This window comes from Nicotiana attenuata, unplaced genomic scaffold (genome assembly GCF_001879085.1).
Source record: "Nicotiana attenuata strain UT unplaced genomic scaffold, NIATTr2, whole genome shotgun sequence".
Lineage (NCBI taxonomy): Eukaryota > Viridiplantae > Streptophyta > Magnoliopsida > Solanales > Solanaceae > Nicotiana > Nicotiana attenuata.
Genome location: NW_017672368.1, coordinates 147,424 through 164,057, shown reverse-complemented (window position 1 = coordinate 164,057; position 16,634 = coordinate 147,424). Strand labels below are relative to the sequence as shown.

The 16,634-nt window shown below is 35.6% G+C and overlaps 1 protein-coding gene across 2 annotated transcripts; it reads right to left on the bottom strand.

Annotated features, from left to right (window-relative positions):
• Positions 1 to 2,968: 2,968 nt before the first annotated feature.
• LOC109212945 (homogentisate geranylgeranyltransferase-like) lies at positions 2,969 to 9,297 on the bottom strand. 2 transcript variants are annotated; one of them, XM_019376681.1, is made up of 12 exons: positions 9,054 to 9,297; positions 8,330 to 8,595; positions 8,124 to 8,207; positions 7,890 to 7,964; positions 7,695 to 7,778; positions 5,504 to 5,593; positions 5,024 to 5,125; positions 4,805 to 4,897; positions 4,468 to 4,539; positions 3,502 to 3,597; positions 3,303 to 3,407; positions 2,969 to 3,218 (listed from the first exon to the last, which is right to left on the bottom strand). In XM_019376681.1, exons 1-12 carry the CDS (start codon positions 9,100 to 9,102, stop codon positions 3,177 to 3,179), a joined length of 1,158 nt encoding a protein of 385 aa, XP_019232226.1. In that variant the 5' UTR covers positions 9,103 to 9,297; the 3' UTR covers positions 2,969 to 3,176. The 2 variants fall into 2 exon arrangements, with proteins under 2 accessions (XP_019232226.1, XP_019232225.1); XM_019376680.1 differs by having other exon boundaries at positions 4,805 to 4,900; positions 9,054 to 9,294.
• Between the last annotated feature and the right edge of the window lie 7,337 nt (positions 9,298 to 16,634).

Below are 16,634 nucleotides of genomic sequence, written 5' to 3'. Positions count from 1 at the left end.
AATCGACAGCCCAAACCTTTCTTTCAACTTTCCAACCTTCAAACTTCGCTGAACGTGTCCGAATCACACTTAAGCATCCCGGAATGACGCCAAACTTTATGTGCAAGTCACAAATTATGATACGAACCTATCTCAAGGCTCGAAACTCCAAACGAACATCGATAACATAAAAATCCACTTCAAACCAACTTATAAAATTCTAGAACTTCCAAAATGCCAATTTTCCATAATAGGCGCCGAAATGCTCCCGGGCCACCCGATTATACGCACAAGTCCGAAATCATCATACGAACCTATTGGAACGTTTAAATCCCGATTTTGAGGTTGTTTACTCAAAAGTCAAACCTTAGTCAAATCTTCTAACTTAAAGCTTCCAAAATTAGAATTTTCCATCCGGATCAACTCTGAACTTCCCGAAATTCACTTCCGACCGCACGTACAAGTCATAAAATATGAAGTGAAACTTCTCAAGGCCTCAAACCGCGGAACGACGCGCTAGAGCTCAAAACGATCGGTCGGGTCGTTACAAAAGGATAAGCGGACGCTGCAAATATAATCCGGTCTAAAAGTTCGGAGTCGAATCGAATAGAGAACTAAGGTTTAGCTACAATTTTTCACTATCACCAAGAAGAAAAGCGTGAACAATTTTGAAGTTATAAATATTAATATTCTTATGTATATCTAGTTAACTAACAAATCAAAATAGAAAATTAACAACTAAAGATACTAAGGGTTGGAGACAAGATTAAGGAGGTCTAGAGTTATGATTTTCTCAATTGTCGGAATACTTCTCGCTACGTATCCTATGATTTCGCCTAATTATTCTCTACTGACCGTGAGCACTTCAAGTATCGTAATTCTCTATCGAGCAACTACAATAATTTACTAGATATATTCTCCCAAACTACGCTAGCTGGCATAATCTTGCCACTCACTATGACCACGTCAAGGCTTTGTTATTCCTAAACCCACCTTTAAATCTGTCGTATTGATTCCTCATACACGCTAGGAGTGACGTTGTTCAACAACTACCTACATATGTACCCTTTCCCAAGCAATACATAATAAATAGGCACAGTCAGTTGATGACCATTCAATCAACAGAAATAAGCACGTGTTGAACAAGTAAAGAAATTCAAAGGCTAAATTATAATCAAACTTAACAAGAATTCATCCTCCAAAAGGTTCCATCAAAACCCTAAATAATAAATTTGCTACTCATAGTAGTATAAGAAAATACAATACTAAAATTCATAACCAACAATAGAAAATAGGAAGAAGAAAGGAAAAACTCGTGGTTGAATCTTCCTCCTTGCTCCTAGTGTATTCTTGCCTCCAAAGGTGTTGTGTAACTCTAAAGTAGTGCCTCTTCCTCCAAAGTTGTGTAAAATCATGTTTAGTGTGTATTTATATGACCTAGGTAGGGTGGAGGCCATCCAATACAATACAATCTCGTAGGAGAGCTGGAATTCGCGTCTTCCTTCACGCGTCGTGCACCCATGGACGCGGACTCAACTTTTGCAATTTTTCAGTTCGCGAAGCGATCCGTGCCTTCGCTTCACTTTGCTGTTTTGTGCCTTCAGTTTTCTCCTTTTTCGCGTCCGTTTTCGTACCACGCATGAGATTGGACAAGCTCCCAATTCCTTCCATCTCTTCCTTTTTGTGTCAAGTTGTTATCTTTTGATCATTTATCATCCAAACTCGTTCCTACACATAATGAACATATTTCACTTCAAAAACCACGCAATCTCCCGCGACTCACACAAGAATTAATACGCAAATATGCTCAAAAATTTGCACTTTTCATCATTTATCAGCGTACAACTCATAAACCACCATACGGAACTATTCCCAGGCTCGGAATCCCAAACGGACCTCGATAACACCAAAATCTACTCCAAACCAAATTTAAAGAACTAGAAAACCTTCAATGAACCAACTTTCCACTTTAAGCGCTGAAATAATCCTGGATCACCCGAAACCCGATCCGAACACACGCCTAAGTCCAAAATAATCATACAAACCTATTGGAACCTTCAAATCCCCGTTCCGAGGTCGTTTACTCAAAATGTTGACTCAAGTCAAATTTGGCCACCTTAGGCAACTATTAAGGAACTAAGTGTTCCGAGTTCAATCCGAACCCTTTCAAACCTAAACCAACCATCCCCGCAAGTCAGAAAATAGTAAAAGCACATACGGGGAGTCTTAATTAAGGCAACGGGGACTTAGAAAGTAAAACGACCGGTCGGGTCGTTACAACTACCTAGTTTGTTATTTTCGCAAGAATTGATAGTGTTTTTTATACAAGTAGCTTGTAAGCATATTTGTTCCTACCAAAATTATTGCTTTTATATACTTATATTTTATATTGATTAAAATTTTTAATATATATTACTTTATATTTTATACTCCAATTACATAAATAAAAAATTAGTTAAATTCTTTTATAATAAAAATTTAAAATTTTCTTCTCTAAATAATGCTAATTGTAAACAAAATTTTACTGTCCTTTATAGTAATTTGACACTCAAAAGTACTTTTTGAGAAAATTGGCCAAACTACTTAGCAAAATTTGCATAAAGTACTTCTCAAACCAATTGGTCAAACACAAACTGCTAATTTCTAAAAGGACTTTTTTGAAAAGTATTTTTGTTAAATTTTTAACAGGTTGACCAAACGGATTCTTAAACCCATCAATAGATAACATTCCCATTCCCCTTTAAAAAAATTTAATAAACAAAATATACTATATAATTCGTCCTAAAAAGATACTAATGGTGTAATCATACAAAGGCCACTTTTATTGAACCATTTAAGGGAATAAAAAAGACGAATAAAAGGAAGAAAAATAAATGATTTTTGGTAGTTAAGTACGTACTTGATAAGATATTTTGAGAACGCGTGGTTTAATTGAAGATTGTAATTGAGACTTCAAGGACTTGAAACTGCACTAACCCAATAACACAAGGACCAAAAGTGCAACTCAAAATATAAACTCTTACCGGTAAATTCCAACACACAAAAAAATAAGTGCATTTTGGCACAACATGAGTTTTACTAAATCACTATAATTCACAATTAGGACAACAGATTAGACCTCAAATAGCAGAAGGAAATTAACATTCCAATTGGAACTCATATTTCCCTAATTAATATGCCATGTTTAATCTGTCTCCTTAGCGAAAGAAGGGAATGAGAAGGTACTCCGCATAGAATAGCTGCATTAGTGAAAAATACGAATATAATTAGGTTTTAAACTTATATTAAAGCTATTATATGCAAAAAGAAAAGGAGAGAGTTACCTTCCATATTAACATATAAAAAGAGGTAACTGATACTTGACTTGATATATCGACCGATTGTGCTTGAAATAATAGAAAGCAAGCAAGTAAAAAATGCCCTAAAACCTGCATTACATGTTCATGTATAATTTTATGAGTATATATATATACAGAGTTGATGTATCAAGGAAATAAAAAAGAAGTAAAAATATAGACATACAGTGACAAGCCTGCTGAAAAGGGAAGAAGTAGTAGCTCCAATCACCATAGCAACTCCATATGCAGCTACAAGCATGCTAATACATAGCCAAAACACCTTTTTTTGCATGAAAACAACACATTTTAATTAGTTTTGTATAGTGATTAGTGAAGAAAATAACAATATACTCGGTGTAATGCCGCATATATAGTGGGATCTGGGGAGGTAAAGTATATGCAGACCTTATTACTACCTTGTGGAGATAGTAAAGAAAGAGAAAAGAAAAAGGAAAGGGGGGAGAGGGAGAGGGAGATGATTAGGGATGTTCGGTATTTTCGGTATTCGGATTCTTAAAATGCTATATCAATACCGTACCTAATTAAATTCGGTATGGTTCGGTTTTTCTCCTTTCGGTTTCGGTTTATTCGGTTCGATAATTTCGGTTTGAATACTAACTAGTGCTTAGAGTTATAGGCAATAATATTCTCAATTAAAGTACTCAAAAGTACAAAACTAAAAACGTTTGTTGACAAAAAATTTGTCCAAAACCAGCAAATATCAACCCAGAGAGAGAAAACTATACATAAAGGAATAAATTTGATCATTAGAAATGTCTTGTTACTTGCTTAGAGTTAATTGATGAACTTAGAGAATAAATGAAAGTAAAATTTTAGATTTTTTATATTTATATTATAATTAATAATGTGTATTGTATAATTATAATATATATTTCGGTATGGTATCGGTATTTTGGTATTTAATTGTAAAATACCAAATACCATACCTAATACCAATTTTTTTTAAAACTTAAACCAAATACCATGTCGAATACCAGAATATCGAATACCAAATACCAAAATTTTCGATTTCAATATGATAATTCGGTATTTACCAAATTATGCACGGCCCTAGAGAGCAGTACTTGCAATTGAGCTAATGTTGTCAAATAGTGTTTAAAATAAGATAAAATGTTGTATTTTTACTAACTCGTTCTTGGCCAAGCCTCACACTGAAAGATTGGATTCCAAAGTCTCTATCACCATCCACATCAGGTATGTCCTGTCAATATTAGTATAATCACAAGGTTTAAGTATCAAACTGACAACTTTTGGGTCACTAATGTACAAATTTGAGATTTACACGCACTCAATATTTACATCAAATCAAATAATTAAATGAGAACATATATCAGTCATTCATCTCTATATGACGTGTGTATAGAGGGTGCATGTCTTGTATTTATTAATTTAGTGTAAACGCCAAATGCGACTACGTTTTCCCTCATTAGAATACTCAAATTTGTGAATTTTCAAGTGAAAATTACCTTAAACAGGGCGATGACAGAAGTGAAGATACACATAAAAGTGACAGCAAATACCAGAGATCTTGTATAGAGCATAGGCCTAAGCAGCACATACTTCTACATAAAAAAGATTATAAAAAAATATTAATTAGATAAATTATTTCATAGTATATTTTCACAAGACGTAATAACTCGATGGCAATTAACGACATTAATTAACATAGGACTATCTGAAATTACCTGAATATGTGCAAAGAAAGCAAACTGAACAACGATAGCCCTCACAACCATAATGCATATTGCAGCCAAGGCTGCATTTCTTTTCCATCTAAGTAAAGGTAACTTCAAAACAAAATTGGATAGAGTAAGAAATAATATTTTTCTTAAATTAATAAAATCAAAACTCGTATAAAATTTAAACCTATTTTTGTCATTTTTCAATGGAATAATCCTAACATATATTTTTTTGCTAGTGTTTCTGAATTTTGAAATGTGTCTTGAAAGACGAATTAATATATACAGCCATGTGTCGCACCCTAAGAAGTGTGATGTAGGCAGCCTACACTGATGCAAACGTCAGTGGCTGTTCCACGGACAACTTTACCATTGCTCTAATGTAAGTTGAAAAATATAAAAAGTTAATAGAAACTAGCATTGAGAAGAGAAAGACTAACAATTAGGATGAAAGGAAATATAGTAAGGGTCAAGTGCCAAAATTACCTCTATAGAATAAGCACTCCCAAGAAAAAAGCTAACAATGAGAGCAGCTAACAATGGTGGAGATTGAAACTTAATTCCCATGCCAAAACTCTGCAAAACGTTTGACTCATCAGTTACTGAAACTTGGTATAAGAAAAATAAAAAGACACCAAATTATGCTAGGTAATTGGTACACTATGGATTCCAAATAATTTTACTTTTGGGTGCCCAACATATTCTAAACTTTGGCTGCTATATTGAAGTTAAGAATCCATCCATTGAAATTAACGTTTACCTTTTTCTGTTAACATCCAATTTAATAATTAGCAAGGAGAACTTTAGTAATATTATACTCAGCATTGAATAGTATGTATGGGATCTACTTCTATTCTTTTATATGCAACTATTTCCTCTTCATTTCTTTCTAAGGTCGAAATTTCTATATATGATCTCGGATGTTTGTCAAACAAACGTGATAATTATTTGCCTTTTCGACTTCTACTGATTAAGCTAAGTTAAACATATGCATTTATAGAGACTATTTATTTTTAAAAGCGCTTTTATTCAAAAGTGCTTTTGCAAAATAAGTTGTTTGTGTTTGGCCGATTCGTTTGGGTAGTGCTTTTTGCAAGCTCATCGTGTTTGGCCAATCTTTTAAAAAAGCACTTTTAAGTATCAAATTACGAAAAAGGACAGTAAAGGTTCAATTTGAGATTAGTATTATTTAGAAAAGAAAAATAAATTTAAACATTTATTAGAAAAGAATTCAATTAAAATATAAAACGTAAAGTAAAAATAAATTAAAAATTCTAATTAATATAAAATATAGTTATTCCAAAGCAACAATATTGAGTGTTTGGTATTACTTATTATTTACATGATAATTTAAATATGTCAAAATACATCATTCAGTATAAATTTAATATCTACTCTTAAGAATAGGAGAAAGAGAATAAAAATTTGATTAAAATAAAAAAGAGAACACATCTATAGCAGGAAAAAAAAAGGAAAAGGAAAAAGAAAAAAGAAAAATTAAATTAATGAGGGATATTTTTGAAAAAATTNAGAAAATAAAACATACTATTTTTTAGGAAGAGGCTGCAACCAATTAGAAGAGAAAGAGATTCTTTAATAAAAAAGCTAAAGAGAATAAATGAATACGGCACCAGATATGGAAAGGGGAGATAAGAGTACTGAGTACCTTTTGGGAGAAGATATGGAACGTAGAAGACGGAATTCAGTTGCTTTATTTACGTGATGCACAACGAAGAATTGGAGAAAAGAGAGAGAGCAGTTCTAAATAACTTTTTTGCTATTTTTAAGGAACTATATGTTGTACCGGGGAAGCATACCATCAGCACAACTTATCATTCCTTCATACCACAATATCCAAAAGTTACTTGGAAGACATTGTACTTGACACAAGGTATGATCCCTATGCATCAATTCATTCTGTGGATGGCACTCCATCGGAGACTAGCAACTGCGGATAGGCTGATCAAATGGGGAATACCAGTACCTGCAGAATGTGTTTTGTGTATGACAGATGAAGAGGAAACTCATGATCACTTGTTCTTTGAATGCTCATATTCAAAGTTCATATGGAAGCAGATTTTGAGGCTGTTTGGAATTGATCGACAAGTAGGCAGATGGCAGGAAGAGATTTAATGGATGGCTACAAAAACAAAGAGCAGGAATACAAAATGGAAGATTCTTGGAAATGCCTTTGCAGCAACAGTATATCACACATGGATAGAAAGGAACATACGAATATGTCAACAGACAAGGAAAGAAAGTAGGGATAAAGTTAGAGAAATTGTATTGCATTTACACATTAAAGGAAATAGCTACTGTAAATGGAGAGTTGTCTTAGATAGGATAAATAGATATCCATGTTAGTATAGAGTTTAAGTTCCAGATGAGGAACTTAAGTGATAAAAAGATAGGCTATTTTTGTAAGACCCGTCTCTAGAGTCCAATGAGCGGGTGGATGTACATATTTACACTTGGTTAAATAAAATTTCAGTTTAACCAAAAAAAAAAAAGAATAAGATGTATGGTTGTACATTAGAATCCTTAATTTAATCAGTTTTGTAGTCATGTTTAGGAAGTAGCTAGTTATGCATAACCAACTATAGATTTAAAGATTCATTTACATATAGTCAATCAATAATCAAAATGGTGGGAGGAATTTAAGGAGGAAATTACAAACCACGATTAGGGAGGTGATAACTATTGCTATGCCTAGTTCCATTGAAATTTCTCCAGAAGCCAATGGCAAATTTGGTTTGTTAACCTGGATCATACACAAATGTTAAGTCCTCTTAACATATGAAAAAGAAAGAACTCTGATATATATTTTTTTTTTTTTAAAAACAAGGAAAACAAAAAGAACAATTTAGATTACCTTGTCAATTTCCACATCAAAAATTTGATTTAATCCTACCACATAAACGTTCATTAAAAGAGAAGGAATTAAGGCCTACATGATCACAACAAACAGAAAGTTAATACCATTAGCCATTTTTTTGTTTTCTTGATATAGTTTTTCTATAATAACATACTAAAAGTAAAGTCAGGAAAAAAACCATTTTATGTAGAAAATATAATATCGCCCAAACGAAAAAGAACCAAGTCTTACCTTCAATAGTCCAACAAAAAATGTGGGAGAAATATCTGCTAACGATTTTATTGGAAGAATAGAAACTGAACTGATCCCTATTATCTGGGAAATTTAAAAAAGATCATCAACACCAATATAAATTTAAACAATCAAGAACGTAAATAAAATTACCATTTTTTCCTTAAAAAAAAGTTGAAAATAAAAGTTAAATCAAGTAAACTTACTGTTCCAAATATAGTGTGTGGGCGAGAAAATTGGTATAATGCATTCAATTGCTTCCAAAATCCATCTTTTGAAGAGATTTCACAATGTCCTGATGAGGCTGCAATTATATACCTTTTTGATATTTTATTATCGCTTTTGAATATTTTCTCACTTGTATTTTTCCTTGTATTTATCCTGTCAATTGAGCTTACAAATTTTGGGAAGGACAATCTCCTTTGGTGAATAACCCTAGCATTTTCCACTTGTTCTGATGCCCCTTCAAACCCTATATATATACACATGAATTATTAGACGTTATTTGTTCCAGCTCAATATCAAGGTCACGATCGATATCCTCGTTAGGATCAAGATAGTCACTAAAATTGGAAGTGAAAAGACGAAAAAAGAAACAATTTAAGTACAAGAAATAAGGTCATTTCTCTCTAGCCTCTCTTCACTAATAAAATACCAAAGACATTTCTTTTTCTTAAAAAAAATCCTTTCAAATGTATGGTGAACAATTTTAAAAATTGACCATATTCTTGTTTTTTTTAACCCACTCCACCCCATCAGGAAGATCAATAGGGTTTTCATTTATCATCTAACGTGACTCGAACCCTCAACTTATCGGTTGATGGTGGAGGTTCTCGACCACTAAGAGCAAGCCTCGCTTGTCAAAAATGAACCATTCAATTTTAAGAACTAATCGAGATCGAAATTGAAAGAACAGATAAAAATATGTACCCTTTTTGAGTGATGGAAATTGACAAGAGCAAGCATGTAAATGAAGCATTCTTGTGATTCTCTAAACCCCTTTCTCCAAACAAAGCACAAAAATTAAATCTACAAACCAATCACTGAAAATTGAAATAACAACGTTGGAAAGTCCTCCACATATATATATTTGTAACTGAAGAAGAAAGTGATCTGCGGGTATTCAAATTGGGATTTGATTGGCATTTGTCACAATTGATGTTACATTTGGCATACTTGTTTTGTTCGTCTCTTCAGTGTCACAAACCCTGTTGCCTCTTGGCATACTTCTTTTTCATAGTTGTAATCTAACCTAATTGTTTGTTTTTATTTATGTGTAAATGGAAGTCAATCTTTTTCAATTTGATCCTTCTTTTAAGGAAATTTTGCTTCTTCTGGTGCAATTAAATTACGTAAATATTACGCAATTAATTTCCCTCCCACAAAACTATAAATTTAGATAATCCTACCTTTACAGGTATATCTAATGTTAGCAGCTTTTTTAAAATAAATGTTAGCAGTTCATACTTGAGATTTAGGTGTTTGTTGCTTATAATAATAACAAAAATCATATTAAAAATCCAAATAGCCTGTTTTTAACCCAGTTAGACTTAACTTTAGAGTTTAGATACAAAGATATGATAATTAATCCCCTTTTTTGTGGATTATATATAGTATTTTTATTAGTTATATTAGTTTTATAAGAAAATATTTCTTCTCCATTAATAGTAATTAGTGCTCTTAGACTGCTAATGCTTTGTACACGATATGTATTATGCGGGGCTTTCAAATCGAACCGAAACCGAAAATCGAATCGAAACCGAAGCTTAATGGCTTATTGGTATGGGATTAACGGTTTAACGGGCGGGGAACGGATTGAAATATTTTTATTAACGACTTATCGATTTGGGGCGGATTATTCAATTTTCTTAACGGATAATCCGTTAGTCCGTTAAGAATGTATATGTACATATAAAATTTATTTTTATCCATACATATATTAAATAATCAAAAACTCTTCTTCCACTTCCAGTACTCTATTTCTATTCTCTATTACTAATTTACTATTAGACAAATTTTAATTGCTTGCTTCGCGCATTCTTTTCAATCCTATCAAACCAAAAATAATTTACTTGATTGCTTCACGTATTCTTACCACCTCCAGCAGGTGCAGTTGAAGTACCAAAACTTAACAAACAAGAGATAGTTTAACAAGTAGAATCTGCTGTTCAATTGGGTTTAACACATACATCTGCAGGTTTGCTTGCATGTAAAAAAAAACGTCAGTCCGCACACATTTCGGCAGGTGTTCTTGGATTGTTTAGAAATTAGAGCGACATCTAAAGAAAATTGGAGCAGTTATAAATCTAGAGCAAGAAATCTCATTCTTTGACCAACATCAGCATATATTTGAAGCACGGCGAAGCAAATTTTGGACCCTCGCTAAATTTGGTAAATTGCGTCACGTGCAATATAGATTGAATTAGGCCGATAAACCGCCCGATAAGAGCTACCGATACCAATCCGCCCGATATCTTATTGGTGGCTAGCGGATTAATACATCTAAAAGCTGATAACCGATAAGTCAAACTGTTAAGAGTAAATAACCGCCCAATACGCCCGATAAGCAGCCCTAGTATTATGTACCGTCATTATTGTCAAGAGTAAGAGCGACACCAGAATACTTGTATATATTGTGGCATGATATTGCAATAACAACAACAATAATAACGTCTCGGTTCCAGACAATCATATTGCAAAAAAGAAATTAAAATATTAGCACTTTTTATTCTGCTTATAAATAGATAAGTTGTATTTTCGGTCATTATCTATTAAGTAGCCTATAAGTATTAGACCAAAACCAATAATATTTCATCAATTTCCCAAAAGGAATCTTTTCATATACAGAAGGAGAAGAAGGGGAGGATAACGGGGGAAGTACATAAATAGTCATTCTTAGGACTGCTATTTTGGGGATTAACTCGAAGTTATTTTGTCCTGAAAATTTAAATTAAAAATTTTAATTTTAGTATAATTAAGTTTGTATTATGAAAAATTAAACAGAAAAATTAAAATTCAGGACATATTGGTTAATTCTTAAATAATATTGTTTGACCCAAAATCTAGATCTTGTTCAATCTATTAGATTTAAATAAAGAAGAGTCAATGTTAGCTAATGATAACATCCAAAAGATGAGAGAAATGATTTTGTAATAAAGTAATACGTGTGTGTTAGGTCGGATGACAATAAATATGAACAATATCAAAAATATTTAATGACTCCAAGGGAGTGGGATAGGGTTAAATAAAAGTAAATAGCAATGGATGATATTTATGTAAATAAGAACATATCAGTCACCCAAAAATCAGTGAGATCTGTTGATATTCCTTCTGACAATGATGAATGATTGATGAGCCTTCGAACATTTGAGTTGTTCTTGGATCGAGTGAAAAAGTTAGGCAAGAATCATAGCAAAAAGGTATTTTTCGCATGTTTGCAATAGGGTCAGATTCTTTCAATAGAGTCAATGTATTTTCTTACAAGTGAATATCTTATGTCCCCTATCGTTGTGTCTCTTTTTATTTATAGAGAACATGTTTCTAGAAATCCTAATAGTACATGTGTAGAGAATATCCACTAGAATATTTTCTTTAGTGTCCTATCTTAAAACTAGCCATTATAACTCTATCTAAGATGCTCGACCTGAACCTTGATCTACGATGACTTAACGATCTTGATATTTGCAGACTCTTCGACTGCACCCTTCATCGCTCCGTGGCCACTTCGACCTGGGGCAGATCTTTGCCGAGACCTTACTGATAGCACGCGGCGGCCGATGAATGCTATCATGGTGCTAACGTGGCTTGCCTATATCAAAGATATTTTTTGGCCCATACAGTTAGTCCCTCCGCTTATCGAGGTCATCCTCGCGGGCGAGGACGATGACTAGCATTTTATCGAGCTGGCTATACAGGTTGTGGTCGTCGTAACAATCAGGCAACATGGCCGAGGGCCGCATATTTTGAATTATTTGAATTTTCCAGGGAGTCTGTTGGAGCCATATGGTCTAAGAGAAAGAGTGATGTCATGGCGTCATGATGACGTTCTTTCCTGACGCGTGGCGTCAATTCACGTGTGAGCCTTGATTGGTTCTGCCGTTTCAATCTTTATGCTAATCATGGCCTGCCATTTCGATTCTGGTGCCCCAAAGCCTTATAAATAGGGGTGGTTTGTTGATTTTGAAACTTTTCCACATTTCTTCTACTTCATTAGCAAAGCTTCTCTCTCATGATCCAAAATCCACTATAGGTCGTGATGGCGCCTAACGCCCCTGTCATGCAAGCCAACGATGATAAACAGCTTAATTACTCATTTTTAGCATTTTGAAATCATGATTTTTCTTAATTGAATCGATTGAAATAGAATTTACAGGGTAAATGATAATATTTTCACAACTCAATAACGAACAACCCGTAGGAACCCCCAAAACCCGGTGTCACAAGTACATGAGCATTTTTCTAAGGAGTGCAACAATAATACAACATCTGTCTAGAATGTAAAAAAGACGGGATAAAATAAATAATACAACGGAGACTCGGTGGACTGCGGTGCGTAGCCTGGAATGCTGCTCACATAAAGTCTCCTCATCAGATGCGCCTACGCGCCAAGATGATCACCAAATGACCTGTCAAATCCTGCACATTTAATGCATAAGTGTAGCATGAGTACGTAAATCAATGTGTACCTAGTAAGTATCTAGCCTAACCCCGGAGAAGTAGTAACGAGGGATCCACATCGCACTTACTAGAGGTCTAAATAAATAAATGATAATTCATAACAGGTGTGAAGTGTACAATAATAGTGGAGTAAATATGTGATACCATAATGTTCCAACTATTCCTTTTAAAGCATAAATTTCTCGATCTTGTACTCTACCTTAATACCTCAGAAAAATGCCAAGTGTCGAAACCAAAGAAATAAGAAATACTGTAAAAAAGTCGGGCATCAGTGGAAGATTTATCTGCGAACATTCGAACTACTAGCGATATAACGTACGATTTTGCCGAGGTCGTTCGTCCCGATCCAGAATAACGTGTACACTGCCGAGATTCTAGGGGCACGAACCATAGATGCATCTATATACTGCCGAGGCGTTTGGCCCACAAAAAAAGGAAGGAAATTACCGAATTATGAGACACGTGCTTACCATTTAGTACATGAGCACAAAGTGAGCATAACCTTTATCGTTCTCAATTATCTTGCCAACAACTCAAAGTGATAAGGCTTGGCCTAAGATATATATAAATTTCTAAATCAAGTTCCATTAATTAAGCCAGCAGAATAAGTTCAAGTAATTCAAATATTGCATGATGAGATCCTAAGTCTACCCGGACATAAACATGCTTTAGCTACATACGGTCTTTCGTTACCTCGTGCGTACGTAGCACCCACAACTAGTAGCACATAACAATTACATCACCTAAGGGTTAGGTTCCCCCTCACAAAGTTAGACAGAAGACTTACCTTGCTCCAAAGTTCCATAACCGGCTCGAACACCTCTCTAACTCTTCAATCCCAAGCCAAACGATCCGAAACTAGTCAAACAAATGTGCAAACCAATAAAAATAGACTCTAATACTCACAATAAATCAATTCACAACAATTTCCAACTCCGCTCGAAAAGTCAATAAAGTCTACCCTCGGGGCCACGTGCCTGGGTTTTGAAAATTTTCAAAGATAACCTTTACCTATATCACTACGAATTCAAATATATGATTTATTCCCAATTCCATGCCCAATTTCATGGTCAAAATCCAAAAATTCCCATTTCTAGGTTTTCTGCCAAAATCCCACAATTTCTAAAAATTTCCATGTTTAAATCCCTATGAAATCCATGTATTTAACTCACAATAGATGGGAATAACTTACCTTGCCATAGATGATGAAAACCTCCACTTGAAGCTCTCTAAGGATCGCCCAAACAAGAGAGAATGAAAGAAAATGGGCCAAAATCCCATATAAAACCAAGCCCTCTGCCCAGCGTTCCTCGCACCTGCGGTCACTTGACCGCTTCTGCGGTTCCGTAGGTGCGGCCAAAATACCGCTTCTGCGGTCCCGTTTTAGCCCTCCTGCCTTCATATCTGTGGACTAGACTCTGCATCTGTGGAGTCGCACCTCCGACTATGGATCCGCTTCTGCGATCTCGCAGGTGCGGCACAAACCCCGCACCTGTGCCTCCAACCCAGCTCCCTTGTACCCGCTTCTACGGTCCACTGCCTCGCTTCTGCGAAACCGCTTCTGTGATGAAGCTTCCGCAGAAGCGGTTGCACCAGCAACCAGAAAAATCCCAGCATTCCCTTAAGTCTAAAATCCGATCTGAATCCTGTCCGAAACTCGTTCGAGGCCCCCGGGACCCCGTCCAAACATACCAACACATCCCAAAACACGATACGGACTTAGTCGAAGCCTCAAACCACGTCAAACAACATCAAAACCATGAATCACGCCTCGAATCAAACTTATGAATTTCCAAATTTCCAAATCCTACATCTTGTGCCGAAACATATCAAATCAATCCGGAATGGCTTCATGTTTTGCACACAAGTCACATTTGACATTGCGGACTTACTCCAACTTCCGAAATCAGAATTCTAACCCGATATCAAATAGTCCACTCACGATCAAACTTTCCAAAAACCTTCAAATTTCCAACTTTTGCCAAATGACCCCGAAATGACCTATGGGCCTCCAAATCCACATCCGGACGCGCTCCTAAGACCAGAATCACCATAAGGAGCTATTCCCAGGCTCGCAATCCTTTATCGGACATCGATAACATCAAAATCCACTTTAACCCAAACTTATGAAATTCATCCAAAATGCCAACTTTCCACAATAAGCGCCAAAACGCTCCCGAGTCATCCAAAACCCGATCCAGACATATGCTCAAGTCCAAAATCATCATACGAACCTATTGGAACCTTCAAATATCGATTCCGAGGTTGTTTACTCAAAAGTCAAACCTTGGTCAACCATTCCAACTTAAAGCTTCTGAAATGAGAATTTTCATCTGAATCAACTCCGAACTTCCCAAAATTCCATTCCGACCACACGTACAAGTCATAATACCTGAAGTGAAGCTGCTCAAGGCCTCAAAATGCTGAACGACGTGCCATATCTCAAAACAATCGGTCAGGTCATTACATTCTCCCCTACTTATACATATGTTCGTCCTCGAACGTGCTAAGGACTGCTCCAGAGTTGTCCAAAATCACTGTTTAACATCTCGTGCACCTACCCATGCTGCCATAACCCAGTTGAGAATATTAGCTTGATCCAGACTGAAGATTCTCCCTTTTTATTTAGTCAATAAGCCTTAGAACCAAATTCCAACCTCCGAATTTCTCTACAAGACCTAATTCTTACATACGAGCACTGTATCGATCACTACACACTGTACCCAAACATGGCCATGCTCCTCCGCTGAGATCACACCATGCACCACATAGGTCGCTTGACCATAACAACATCCTCTTACAACAATAACTGCAATTCCATGAGTCTGACGCCCACGACGCACCTCATAATACTTATAAGTCATGTTCCAACTGTCGTAATACCGCCACGACGGAAGAGATGCGTAAAAACTAATAACCGCATGCCGAATCAACAAAATCATGGAGTCTCTCCTCCTAACAAGGATCATTACCTCATTCTGAACTGAATAACGATATTTGCTCTCTAGTATACCCTTCGTAATTCCGATCGCACTGATCCCAGGTCCAATAACCTCGTCTCACCCAGTACAAATTGTTCAGGCAATAAGCCATCTCAAACACTATCTAAGATTTCATATGACGCCATCAATGCGCCAACAAGCTACAACTTGAATATGATACATAAGGAAGAACGAATTCTAGAAAAGAACTATCCAGCTCGCGTAGCGAATAAAATGTCCAACAAATACTATGAGCCTTTCTCAGAGATAAGAAACAGAACACACAAAATAAAAAGGAACCGTGCTCAACATCTCACTTGTTGCGGCATGACACCCGATTCAAATATGACTCTGTTGCAGCGTGAAACCTGATCCATACAACATATCCGTGGCGGCGTGCCACCCGATCCAAACAATGTACCTGTGGTGGCGCACCACCCAATCCAAACAATATACCCGTGGCGGCGTTCCATCCGATCTGCACATAACAATCAAGAAGAAAACACACATCAAGACGTAATGCTTATACTTACGAAATGCCCGAATATCAACCACAAATACGCCAAGTGCATAATACAAATCCTGGGGAGACGGATAGCGCCATACACTACGAAACTCAAGCACAACTAAGGTGCAATATATGATCTACATCTCGAGAACCATCCTGCTCACATAACACCACATCTACGCGGGACCTCAACACAAGTACGAATAATAAAGACGTCTCATAACCCATATGGTACAATAGAGCATTACACAAAATAGCTGATGACGAAAATAACATCCAATGTCCGAAGACTCCTCCATAAGAAATGTTATGCTGAACGAACACACACGGCCTGGCGTAGAGCAC

Bases quoted from the DNA above. Each gene is read 5' to 3' on its own strand.
- LOC109212945 (XM_019376680.1), bottom strand. From the start codon at position 9,102: ATGCTTCATTTACATGCTTGCTCTTGTCAATTTCCATCACTCAAAAAG. The intron at 5,594-7,694 runs GTTTGTAATTTC...AACGTTTTGCAG, and splicing joins TTATCACCTCCCTAATCGTG to AGTTTTGGCATGGGAATTAA. The intron at 4,901-5,023 runs GTAATTTCAGAT...TTTTTTATGTAG, and splicing joins CTTTCTTTGCACATATTCAG to AAGTATGTGCTGCTTAGGCC.